The 12027-nt window shown below is 45.8% G+C and overlaps 1 protein-coding gene across 4 annotated transcripts in view; it reads left to right on the forward strand.

Moving 5' to 3' along the window:
- The window catches only part of DHX30 (DExH-box helicase 30), a 37308-nt gene that overhangs the window by 6592 nt on the left and 18689 nt on the right, over positions 1-12027 (forward strand). For 2 of the 4 annotated variants that reach the window (XM_052809258.1, XM_052809248.1), the window contains exon 3: positions 9948-10078. In XM_052809258.1, the coding sequence (XP_052665218.1) occupies positions 9948-10078 (131 nt within the window). Of the gene's footprint in view, positions 1-2487; positions 2727-2937; positions 3239-9947; positions 10079-12027 lie in introns of those variants that run through there. The other 2 variants (XM_052809229.1, XM_052809239.1) reach the window with 2 other exon arrangements.

Here is a 12027-nt window from a genome sequence, read left to right on the forward strand (position 1 = left end):
GTCTAACTTTCTGTGCAACAGCACAGTGTCTTTCACCGTCTTCTCCCAGATTTCTCCTTCCCAGTGACTCTGTGTTTCCAAGATTTCCCCCAGACATGTACTTTATTTATCTGTTTTCTTGTGTTTGTTTTGCTTTTAATCGTTGTGGTCTCCAGCCACGGATTTTCCTCTCCTTAGGGCTCTTGTTACCTTCTGTGTTTCTTCTCTGATGTTCACGACTTGAAACAGCTTAGTAGCTGTGACTATTATTTTTTTTTTTTCTTCACTGCCGGACAGCTTATTGCCTCATCTAGATCTTGGGAAAATGCTAAATAAACCAGCAACTGTATCAAATTAAGTAGTTTCACAGTAGATTCGTCTTCCCAGAAGGATGTATTATTTCCTTCTAGTCCTCCTTGAAGCTTTTGTTTCCAAACCAAGTGAAGTTTATTTCTGAAAGAGTTTGTGCCACGTGCTATCAAAAGATTTACATATAATGCATTTCCTTAAATTGAGTGACTTGTCTAGCAAGACTGTTTTCCTTTTTGTAAGTTTGTAATCTAAGCCTTTATAATTACAGTGCCAGAATAACTTTAATGTCTTTCAAAAAAAAAAAAAAAAAGAGCCTTTTTTGTGTCTTCTGGTGCTGCTTCAAGATCTGGGTTTTTTGTTTGCTTTTGGTTTTTTTTAGTAAAAAATAACTACACAGACAAATCACTAGCTAATTCACAGAGGTTCTAAAAAGTGTGCCTATTGGAAAAGGCAAATTTGGTGTAGTAAGATTTTTTTTTTTGAGTGTTCATGTGTGCTCTTCCAAAGTTGTTTTTTATACAGGGTTTTGTTTCATAACTTTCCACTTCTTGAACGTCTTCGTGTGGAATACAGGCTTTGTAAAACTTCGGTGTGCAGTTATATTAGTTCATCCTTTCGTGGCCTCTCAAAGATTCCTCTTTCTGATTTAAAAACAAACCAACCAAAAAAATGACACCCCCCCCTTTTTTCATCATGCTGCTTAAACAACCATTCATGTAAATTTTTGGTTTACACACAAAATATTCACCAAGCAATAAGGTATTTGGCATAAAAACGATACCCTGGTTTAAAGAAACACACAACTTAATGGTAGTCACAGGTGCATGTTGCAGCCAGAGATAATAAAACGTATATATAATAATTGCTTAGAAAAATAATTCAGACTTTAAACAAATAAATAAATAAAAAAATCCTGTAGTGTTTTAAATTCGGCCAGCACTACAGCATTGAGAATTTTATGCCTCAGATACGAAATCATTTGTATAGAACCGAATAACAGGACTTCAAGCAGGGGGAAGCATGTAAAAAGGGAAAGTGCTGCCTTGCTACCTAACTGACTTTAAGGTTTGTAGTGTTTATCTCAAATGTTAGTAAACAATGGGCTGCAAGTGGACTTTATTTTTAATAACATACACTGGAACACCAATTACCTAATCTGCATGTGTGTGCGCGTTAGGGTGCAGGTGGGGTATATGTGTAGCTCAAGACAAGAAACCCAAAACGACTTTCAGGCTCCAGGGCGGTTTCTGAATTTCCCCTTCTTTTAAATTTTGATTTTTTCCCCTGAATCGTTCTTGCAGTCACTTGTATTAAAACAATCCGAAAGACTGCTTTGCCTGTAAACGTGCGAGGACCGCAAGAAACGCGTGCAGGGGTGAAACCGAGGGCAGCCCAACGCTGTTGAAAGCGTAGTAAAAGTTGTGTGTGTGGTTTTTTTTTTCCTCTGATGAGAGAAGGTTAGCAACGATTCTAAAATAAAACCCGTATTTGGAGGACCGGCCCGTGTATGGTGTTTGCAGTTCCCATCACCAGGTTGCTCAGATCTTGGAGCAAGTGACTCATCTCTTTGTGGTAACCTTTCTTTGAGTGTGTGTGAAGACATCCTATTTTGGGGGGGGGGGTTCACGACACCTACAAAATATCGCCGATACCCGTACGGCGCGACGCATGGTCGGCGTCCGAGCGCCTGCTTTGACTCGCCGTGTTCTTTCCGTTTGACGCGCACGTGTCGGGAGGACAGACAGCTCCAGGCAGGGCTGGCAGAGCTCGATGACGCAAGGGCCGTTGCTTTTTTAAAAAGAGGAAGAAAATGTCTTTCTGCCGGTTTTTAGCTCCGGGGGGGGTGGGAGTCCTCGGCCTTCCCAGGGTGGGGGGGGGCACCTAAACTTCTGCTGCTCTCTGCCTCCACGTGCTCTGGCCGGGACACGAGAGCAGGTTCTTTTTCGTTTCCTTTTCCCTTCTTTGGCTATGTTAAGGCAGTTCTCGGGTGGCGTGGGGGGATCTTCCACCCGTGGGCTCAGCATCTCCCCCCCCCCCCCCCTTCCCCTCCGCTTCCAATTCGGGGGACGGGGGAGGGGGTGCGGGAGAGCTGACCTGCGCCAGGTCCTCCCCGCCGCCGGGGGGCGCTGCGGCGCAAGACGGGTGCCTTTCCCGCCGGAGCGCCCGGCCGCGTTGCTTTCCGCGCTCCTGCCTGAAGCCGGCGCCGGGCAACCTCAAGATGGCGGCGCTGGGACTGCTGCTGCAGGCGGCGGCGGTCTGCGGCTCGGCCGGACCCTTGCGCCTCTGCCGCTGTTACCGGGCGGCACCGGGGACGCGCGGGCTCTGCACCCGCCTGCCGGCTCCCCAGAGCTCCGTGGAGGCGAGGCAGGAGGAGGAACAGCAGCAACAGCCGGGCGCCCAGGAGGAGGAGGAGGACACCGCCGCCATGGTGAAGGGTGAGCCGGGGGCGAGGCGAGGCGGGTCGGGGGGGGGGGGGGAGAGGAGGAGGAGGAACCGCCGGCGCTGCCGGTGTGCGCGGCCCGGCGCTCGGGGAAAACCGCTCCGTTCCGCGCCGGCCCCGCACGCAGCGGAAGGGAGGAGCGAGAGCCCCGCTGCCCGGTGCTGGGAGGAGGGAGCGTGAGCGCGGCGCCGCACGTCCCTCCCCCCCCGCCCCGCCGCGCCTGCAGCCGCCGGCCGGCCTCCTCCTCCTCCTCCTCCCGCTCCGGGCGGCTGGGCTAGGCCGCATCGGGCCGCCCGCGGCTCCCCCCCCCGCTCCTCGCCGCCGGGAGGGGAGGAGAGGGGAGGGGAGGGGCGACCGGCGCCGCGTCTCGGGCGGGCGGGCGGCCATCGCGGCCTTGAGCGACCCTGCTCCGGGGAAAGGGGCTCCTCGCCGGGATGCGCGGTAAGGGAGAGGAGCCGGCCAGCTGCGGCGGAGTCTGCGCGCACGGCTGCGCCGCCGCCGCCGCAGGTAACGGGGCCGGTGGCGCTCGGTGCCCCTCGGAGAAGCGCGGGGGGGGGCGGGGAGAGCTCCGGTAGCCGCCGCCGGGCAGCGAGGGGCCGAGGCCTTTGTGGCAGCCCCGCTGCGCGGGTGCGAGGCGGTCTTTTGTTGGCGGGGAGAGTTGGGTTTCTGCAGAAAACGGAAAAGGGGTGCGGAGCCCTTCGGCTCAAGGTCGACCGCTTTGAAACCGGGCCCGGCCGAAAGTCTTCGCCGCTTCTGGTGGCCTGACGCGAGAGAAAAATCGTAAATGGCTCTTTGGCTAGAAATCCCGGTGATGGATTGAGCACGCCCATCGAGCATCCGCCAGGAAAACCGCTCTGCCGTCGCCGTTGTAGCAAGTTCCGTTAGGTCGGGGCTGGAGCACGCTGCGGGAGCGGGCTGCGGGCGGTTCGGAGCGTCGCTCGCTTTATCCGCCTTTTCGTGTACAAAGGGCTTCGGTCCGGCCTTCGCCAGGCGGTCGCGCTGCCTGAGCCGAACGGAACGCTAATCGAGGTACCGACAGCTGTTGTTAATGTAAATCCTGATACTCGTGGTGTCTGTAAGTCTGGTCGGGGATGATGTCTCTGTCTAAAGCTTGGAAGGTTTCTTTTCGCTTTTGGATGTCGGTCCTTCAGCCTACAACAAAGTTGTGCGTGAGAGGGCGTGGGGTTCAGGCGTTTGAAGGGTAAATGCTTTCCTGGTGTTCAGAAGAGATCGTTACTTTTCTAAAAGAATATTTGAAAGTGTGTTTTGATGTCGTGTTTTGACAAATGCTTTTTGTTAGATTATGAAGCGTGAAGAACGCTTTAGAAAGATAGGAGTAGTTTTGTGCCGGAGGTTTCTGCTTCCAGGCTGTGACTTGAACTGCTACATTTTCCCTTTTAAAATCACTGGTTTCATTTCAGTTTTATTTCTTAGGCTGTAATCTTCCACTTTGGAATTTTGGTTTATTATTACAGAAAAACTTCCTTTTTTTTTTTTTTTTTCTTTCCTCATTCTTCTGTGTTTTGTTCCCACCCTCCAGCATTTTTTTTTAATTATTTTTATTTTCTCTCTGTAGTTTCTGAATTCTTTGGGTCTTAGTTCCATTTTCATTTCAGAAGCTCTGCTGAGTTTTATCTTGTAGTTCAGAGTCAGATAGTCTTTAATTGTTGCATTCAGCCTGTTCAGCAGAGCAAACTTACTTACTTCTAAAGTGAATGCTAAACCACCCCAAATTATTGTTTAATGAGCTGGTTCAGGTGTTTCCTGAGAAAAGTAGTAAACCAATTTATTTTTGTTCTTCCCTCTTTTGTATTTCATTCCTCAGCACTTTTTCTGATGTGTTTTCAGAGAGTACTTGAGTACTTTTCTCTTTGGGCTTCATTCAGTTCACTCATCCTTCCGATTTGTGTGGTAGATTGACCATGGAAGGCCGTTCTGGTGAGAGCTTGGCGATAGTGGAAGATTCCTTTCAGACGAGCAAATAAAAAGTCCTCAGGGTCTCGTCAGAAGTCTGCCCTACCTGTACAGCTGCTACTTGAACACGTAGAGATCATAAAAGTTATTTTAAAAAACTACGAGACAAGTTCTAAGCCTTCAACTTGTAAACTGGTGTCTTGTTAGCCGTCCTCATTTGACTGCTTTTGTTATTCGCCTTGGATACAAATACGGAAGAATCAACTCTGAACTCAGGCCAGCTTAAAAATGGCAGTGTTTTATTGGTATTAATATCTAAGGCTTTGCTTCGTTGGCCTAGATGGTGGGATTTTGGAGCAGAATCTGTGATGCAGACAGCTTCTCTGCCTGCTCAGTCAGGTGTGTGGCACTTCCCACTCATTACTGAGACTTACGTGATCTTGACCTCTGTTTTGCTCTGAGAAAGAATCTTTCTCTGAGACTAATTAAATTTGCCGTCTCACTATCACAGAAGAATTTAGGTTGGACTGAAGCTCTGGATGCTGTGTGGCCTGATCCCTTTCTCAGAGCAGGGCCAGGCTGGAGTGGGTTGATGAGGGCAGTGTCCAGCCAAGTTCTGAGTATCTCCAAGGATGGAGGTTGGCCATCCGTCGTTCTCTGGTGATCTCACTTGCTTTTGAAGAAGAAGCCTTGTCAGTTTTACCAATTTTTGAGTTTGTTCTTGTTTAGGCAAGAGCTGCATGGGGGTTTTTTATTACTGTGTATACTTGAAAGGAGCCTTGGTCAGGGTAGCTAGATGATGGTTTAAAAAAAACAAAACCCCCCAAAAGTAGGAGTATTTTGGTGTGCTCCAAAGTAAACTGCCAGGTGTAACCTTCTCTGTCTCCCTCCATCTCTCCCTAGTAAAACATGTCTAGGCTAATTCTGTATGAAATGGATATTTTGGAGCCAGAGGGCTTTCTTCTTTCCTGTGAATTTTTGATGTGTTGGGAGCATTCTTCACTGACTTGAATTTATTACTGCGGGGGCTTATATCTTGATGAGTGTTGTACTTAATAGTTTATCTTTGCTGCTCATTTGTTGCTTCTCCAGGGATGTTTGTTTGTTGCTTCTCCAGGGAAGAGAGTTTCAGGGAAGATAGAAACTGTTGAAATCAATCTAATCCTCCTCTGTCTTCCCTGAACAAGACTACGGGCCATTTTATTTGTGCTCTTGTTGTACCTGACAGTGTCTTTACTTGTCAGATTTGTTGGGGTTAGTAGAAGGCTTAGCCACTACAGCTGGGAGTTGCTTGCTTGTTTTTTGGTTTTGGGTTTTTTTTTTCCTTTTCTTTCAGTGTTGGTTGGAATTATCACTGACTTTCACAATCAAGTTAAGCTAAAGCACTCACTGGCTTTCAGGAACTGAAATTAGTTAATGGGCTTCTTTGGTAACCCCACCCTGAATTGCCTGCTATCCAAGACAGGCTTTTAATATTCCTTAGTGATGTTGGAGCTGCAGTCTGGACATCATATGTGGTTCTAGCTTGACAGGAATTGGCTATGAAAATCAACTCTATTTTGTTTTGAGAGTAGTAGTTTATACTGCTTGCCTCCGCAGGGCTGTGACTATCGCTAATATGATTCCTACCCAAATATCCATTCTCAGCAGTGAGAGAACTAAGACATTCTTTGGAGGAAGATGCCAAGAAATCCAATCTGGCAGGGAAGGAAACATTCTGCAAATCCAGTTCTGCAATTTTGGATTGTTTCTTTAAAAACTACAAGTGAGGCATGGCTTCGTGCAAGATAAGATCCTTTCAGCTCTCGAATTCGGGATAAGAATGGGCTGAGGGTAATCCATCAAGCCTTAGAGTCGCTGTTGATACGTCAGATGGTACTGCTGAATATGGCATTGTCAGCTGTGAAGAATACATTGTGTCTCGGTTGGTAATTCAGAGTCTGATCTGCAAGCCAGAACTATGCTTTGTTATTTAGAGATCCTGTTCTTTGCTCTAGAATGGATTAAATATTTAGTCTTCACTGAGTCACCTCAGAATGTGAGAAATTGGCTCTGTCATTAGGTAATTGCATTTTTTTTTTCTCAGGCATTTAAAAAGATTGTGCTTCTTACCTCTGCCTGTTACTTATCACAAAATTTCTCAGGTTATTGTTTTTGAAAGAGGAAGCAACTAGAGGCTAAATAATACAGGCTGGTTTCAGAGTATTGGGTCGGGGTTTTTTTTTTTTTTTTTTCTCATTTATTAAGTGAATTTAATAGTGCACTTGGGAATTGTGTTACTACTCCTCCCTCTGTGCGTCCCAGTGATGTGGAATGGAATAGAACTGCAGAGTGCCAAAATCTTAGTCACTTTTCCAGTTTTCTTGAACAGGTTGAAGTCTGAATATAGTGGTGCTTGCTGTGTGAGTAGGTAGAAACATCATATTTGCTGTATAATTACAGAAAATTGGCTTGTAGCTCTTTGTTAGGCTGAGACCATTTTCATCTCCTGGCCAATACATAGCAGGCAACTCATGGACAAATAGTGTTCATAAATCAGAGGACTTCCTGCATATTCCCCTGTAATTGTCCAAGAGTTTTGCCCAAGTATGTGTGAGAAACAGCAGCCTGTGGGCTTTTTAAAATTATTCTTTATAATGGAAGATACCGCGGCTGACCATGATGCATAGGAGAGTGGTGGAAAGCCTGTTGTGTGTTGCTGTAGTTGAAGGAGGTTGAGCAGGCAGCAGTTCTGATCTGTTCCTTTTGACGCTGCCCTCTAAATACCAGCTTGTCCTCTACATACCAGGCTGAAAAGTAACGTCAACCTGAGCCAGTTCCAGCTGCCAGTCAGAATTAGGCAATTGTTGAATTACAATGCGACCTGTCTTCAAATGATACCCAGCTCTCGACATCCTTATCACAGGCCACAGAGGCTGTATTTCAGTATCTCCTTGTATGTGTTAAGGAACCTAGATTCCTTCTGTATCTGGTCTGTTTGGCTTCTGAAGGAGGTTTCTCTGAGATTCAGCTGGTTCTTCCACAGAAGAACTTTCAAACCTAAGTGTCACCAGTAATTATTCTTTTTCTGAACTCTGGATCAGCATGCTGGGCTTTTGTTTGGTTTTTTTTGGAGAGGGTGATATGATCAGCAACGTGGCTTTTTGCGCTCTGTTACCCAAGTGTCCACAGTCTGACAAGTGTTGGGTCTGCCATGGTACAACATAACTCTTTTTGCCTTTCCTAAAACTCCTGTGATTTCCCCGTTGGTCAGCTTTCAGGTGAGCCCTCATAATACACCCTCATGACTTCAGTTTTCCCTCGCTGAGCGGCTTCTTGGAGAATGCCTCTTCCGCATGCCTGTATTACAGAGCCTTTCTCTTAAATGCTTGCTTTCTTCTCTGGAGCTGGTTACTGCGTATCTTCATTATAGCGACTCTGCAGTCAGACTTTTCAGCAAAACGTGGTGGCAGATCTTGGTGATGCTCTAATGAGTATGACTGTTGGGTCGCTTCTCCTTGGATTTGGTAGCTCAATCTGAAATTCCAGATTCTGGCAGTACAGATGATCCTGTGTTGCTGACTTCTTGCTCATTGCTGAAACTTCCCGTGAATACCTGTAGAGAATTAGAAGCCTTCTAAAACGCAGTGCCCAAACCCACTGGTGGTCTGCAAGAAGATTAATGAAGTTCTGACTGCCTGGGGAGTGTGTGTTTGTGATGTTGAGTGAACACAGGATCAGAGTGGCTTAACTGTGCTTGCTGCTGCCAGAATGGGAGATCCCCTTCCTCTCTCCTATTCCCCTGCACTGGTTTTGGGCACTTGCAGGACTGTGCAGTTGGCTGACTTCTGAGCCCAGCAAAAACCAGTGTACTTCCTTTTTCTTGGTTTAGCTTTCTGTCAAATTAGGGCTGCAAATCATCTCCCTGTACGTTTGAGTTTGTGCCGGAGCTGAAGCAGCGGTAGTGTTAGAGCCTGGGAGAAGCGGCACCTACCCCTCGCCCCAACAGTGAGCTGTTAGATCTGCCTGTTTGTGTAGCGTGTAATTACATCTGGAACTGTTATCACATTAAGCTTAATCTCATCTTGCTTGGGCTGGTGCTCAAAATAAAGGCTCTCCCCTACAGTGCCAGGTACAACCGTGATGCATGCGAGAGGTGAGTTAGAGCAGCTCCCTCGCCAGCTAAATCTGCTGGCGTTGGCATCAGGAAGGAGGCTGGAACATGAGGTGGGTGTGACGTTGCTCTGTCTGGGGACAGTGTGATTTTTATTATTGTTATTTTTTTAAATGAGTGATTTGAACTGATCGTTAATATCCCCTTCCTGCAAGTGCCGTAGCCTGAGCAGCATTTCTCACCTGTCGGGGCAGGGGACCTGGGCTCCGCTAGCCAGCCCTACCTGCCATCAGTACCTGCTGCCTCAGGTGCTGCTTCTCGGCTTCCTGCTTGGGCTGGTTTATCTCCAAAGATTGTGTTGGCAAACTTCTTTCCAGGGGGTTCTCTGAGCAATTTAGTACAAAATCATGTTCCTAGCTGCTAACCAAGCCATATCAATGCATTCAGGGAGAAGTCCCCAGGCGTTATTTCACGTTACTACCGATGGCTGGATCTAATGTATAACTTGTGTGTTGGCGAGAGCCTTGATTTAACCCTGAGGTGATATGCATGGTTCAGGAGGGGGATGCAAATACCAAAGTCTGTTCAAAATAGTTATTGGTTAGTTTGGTTTTGATATCAAAGAATGACAAACAGAGCTGCTTTTGCCTCCATAGTGAGGAAGCAGCACTGGCTCCATGTGTTAATCTGGGCTTTGAATTCTGTGCTAGGATATTTGTATTCAGATTCAACAGGTATATGTAGTCTGTCATTTTTTTTCCGTTGATACTGTATTCTTTTGGGGGGAAAAAAGTCTCTCCAAACTGTTCAGTGATTGTTAGTGTCACTGAATCATGGAGTTGGACTGTCATTGCTGCAGTTCTGACTAGAGGATATTCATACTTTTAAAAGAGGGGGAAACAATCTGTACATTTCAGGAGAAGTATAGGATGTACAGTGTTGTTGCCCATTTTGGATTTGCAGTGTCCCCTTACGTTTGGAGCTCAGGAGACTTTGCACTCCTCTGTACCATTTTGCTGATGCCTAGAGACATTGTAGGCAAACCACTTAATACCTCTGCTTACTTTTCTGTCTGTAACCTTAGAGACATTAATGCTCAGAGAGCTGCAATGAAGCAGGTGTTATAACATGTTTTTGAACAGGACTGCACAAGAATTAGAAGACATTTAGTTCCTCTTATGGGTTTTGTTTTGTTTTTTTTTTTTCCAGATTCCAGAGACTTGTTAAAGGAATTTCCACAGCCTAAAAACTTGCTCAACAGCGTGATTGGACGAGCCCTGGGCATTTCTCATGCAAGGGACAAGCTGGTGTACATCCATACCAATGGCCCAAGAAAAAAGGTAATCCTGTTGTGCTGGGGATGGGTGGTGGGCAGGTATGTTGCACATAGAGTGGGAAGTGAGCCAAGAATACTGCTAATCCTGGCCGTAACTCTTTAATAGAGAAAATTATACAAGTGTGTTAATTCCACATAAAAGTTGTGTGATAACCTTCCAAACAAATACTCTTGCTTTTTCCTCTTTCTCTTTATTTTCACATACTTTAATAGGTATATAAATGTAGGTCCTGCCCCTCTTCTTTTGTGTGTGGAAGGATGGATTTTTTTCTTTTAAGTAGCTTGTTGTAACCATCTTTTCTCAGCAGAAAGACACATAGTCTGCACTCAAATGTGTTGGGCTATGTACCCCACTACCTTAGAAAATTAAAATTTAAATGCTATATTTTAGACCTTAGTAGGCCTAGTTTTTATTGTAGATTCTAATAGAATAAATGCCTAAGCCCAAAATGTTCAATTGCAACCAGAAAAGAAGAATTTGTTTGCAATGGAGGGGGCGCTTCTAATACTACTTAAGGGCAAAATGAAATACAGACTCTTTTTTGTTGTTGTTGTTGTTAAATGAAGCAGAGGAATTCCAAGCAAACAGTTTGCCAAGTAGTCTGAGCACTGACTGGGATGCGAGAGGCCTAGATCCAAATCTGTGCTATGAACTGAGCAGAAGTTCTTAACTGATGGGTGCTCTCTGTTCAAGGGTTTGCCTCCTTCTATCATCATACCAGCTCTCATTCTTGAGCTGAAAGCACTTTCCAGCTGAAGTTTAACTGTAACGTACATTCCAGGAAAAGATTCAGTTCTGATGGATTAACATTTTCCAATAACATTCTGTCTAAAATTTCCCAGACAGTTTTTATTACCACATCCTTTTTAAGCATCCCTGCGTTTTAGGCAGTACATTAGTAATGGTTACTTTAGAGTTCCTTTATTATTTATGTTTTTGCTTTTCGTGCTTTTCCTCGAGCAGTAGTGCAGTTTCCTAACTTAAATTTTGGAATACCATAACCAATGCCTCATCATTTTAGTTTGCGTAATCACTTCACATTCTTGCTAGCACTTAAATAGATTAATGTTGAGGATAACTTCATATTAAAAACAAAACAAAAAAAAGAAAAAAAAGAAAGAAAAAAAAAGGAAAAAAAAAAAAAGGAGCTCTTGGAGAAAATGAGGGTTGGATCACAAAAAAAACCCACCCAAAACCAACAACCCCAAAAAGGTGTGTGCAGAGAGAAGGACAGGTGAGACAACCTGGAGAAGTCTCGGCTGGAAGTGAGCAAGGTTTTTTTTTGTGAGCACTAAGTTACTTGGCTTTCACAAGACAACTTTTTTTCTCAGCAGGTCTGTGCCTTTTCATGCAGAGCCCCTAGGCAAAATAACGTAGCAATTTCCTACAGTAAGATGAGATTCAGATGGCAGGCAGGCAGGCAGCCAGATGTAGACTGTTAAAAAGTTGGGAGCCTTTTCTCTAGCCTTATAGGTGGGGTTTTCCCAGCAGACCTAAATGCCACCTTTCATCTCTGCTGCAGAAACAGGAGAGAATTCCTTAGGCACTTCCCTCCTTTGAGCCTTGCAGAAACTCAGCTACAGCATCTGCAGGGCCAGGAGTAGAACGAGTTCTTGATTTGGAGCAATTTTTGAGAAAGGGCAGGGTTCAGCTTTTAGCATTCTTTGCCTCTGCAGGTTTTTCAGCTGCTCTCATCCAACTGTACTGGTATAAGAGGAGCTCTGGTAGTACTGTTAGTTCTCTTAATAGCTTGTGTTGGGCAGTGCAAACTGAAGGCTAGGTTCTCCTGTGCCTGATGAGTATGGTAGCTGCCTGCATAACTGTGATGCAATATGCTGCTAGTTAAAATTACAGTAAGGAAGCAGTTAGGAAGATTCGCTTGCCATTGAGACTGGAAATGTGGAGAGTGCATGTTGCTTCTCAAGCATGGTCTGGTATGCTGCAGTGTACAT

The sequence above is a fragment of the Harpia harpyja genome, chromosome 1 (genome assembly GCF_026419915.1).
Source record: "Harpia harpyja isolate bHarHar1 chromosome 1, bHarHar1 primary haplotype, whole genome shotgun sequence".
NCBI classification, from domain to species: domain Eukaryota; kingdom Metazoa; phylum Chordata; class Aves; order Accipitriformes; family Accipitridae; genus Harpia; species Harpia harpyja.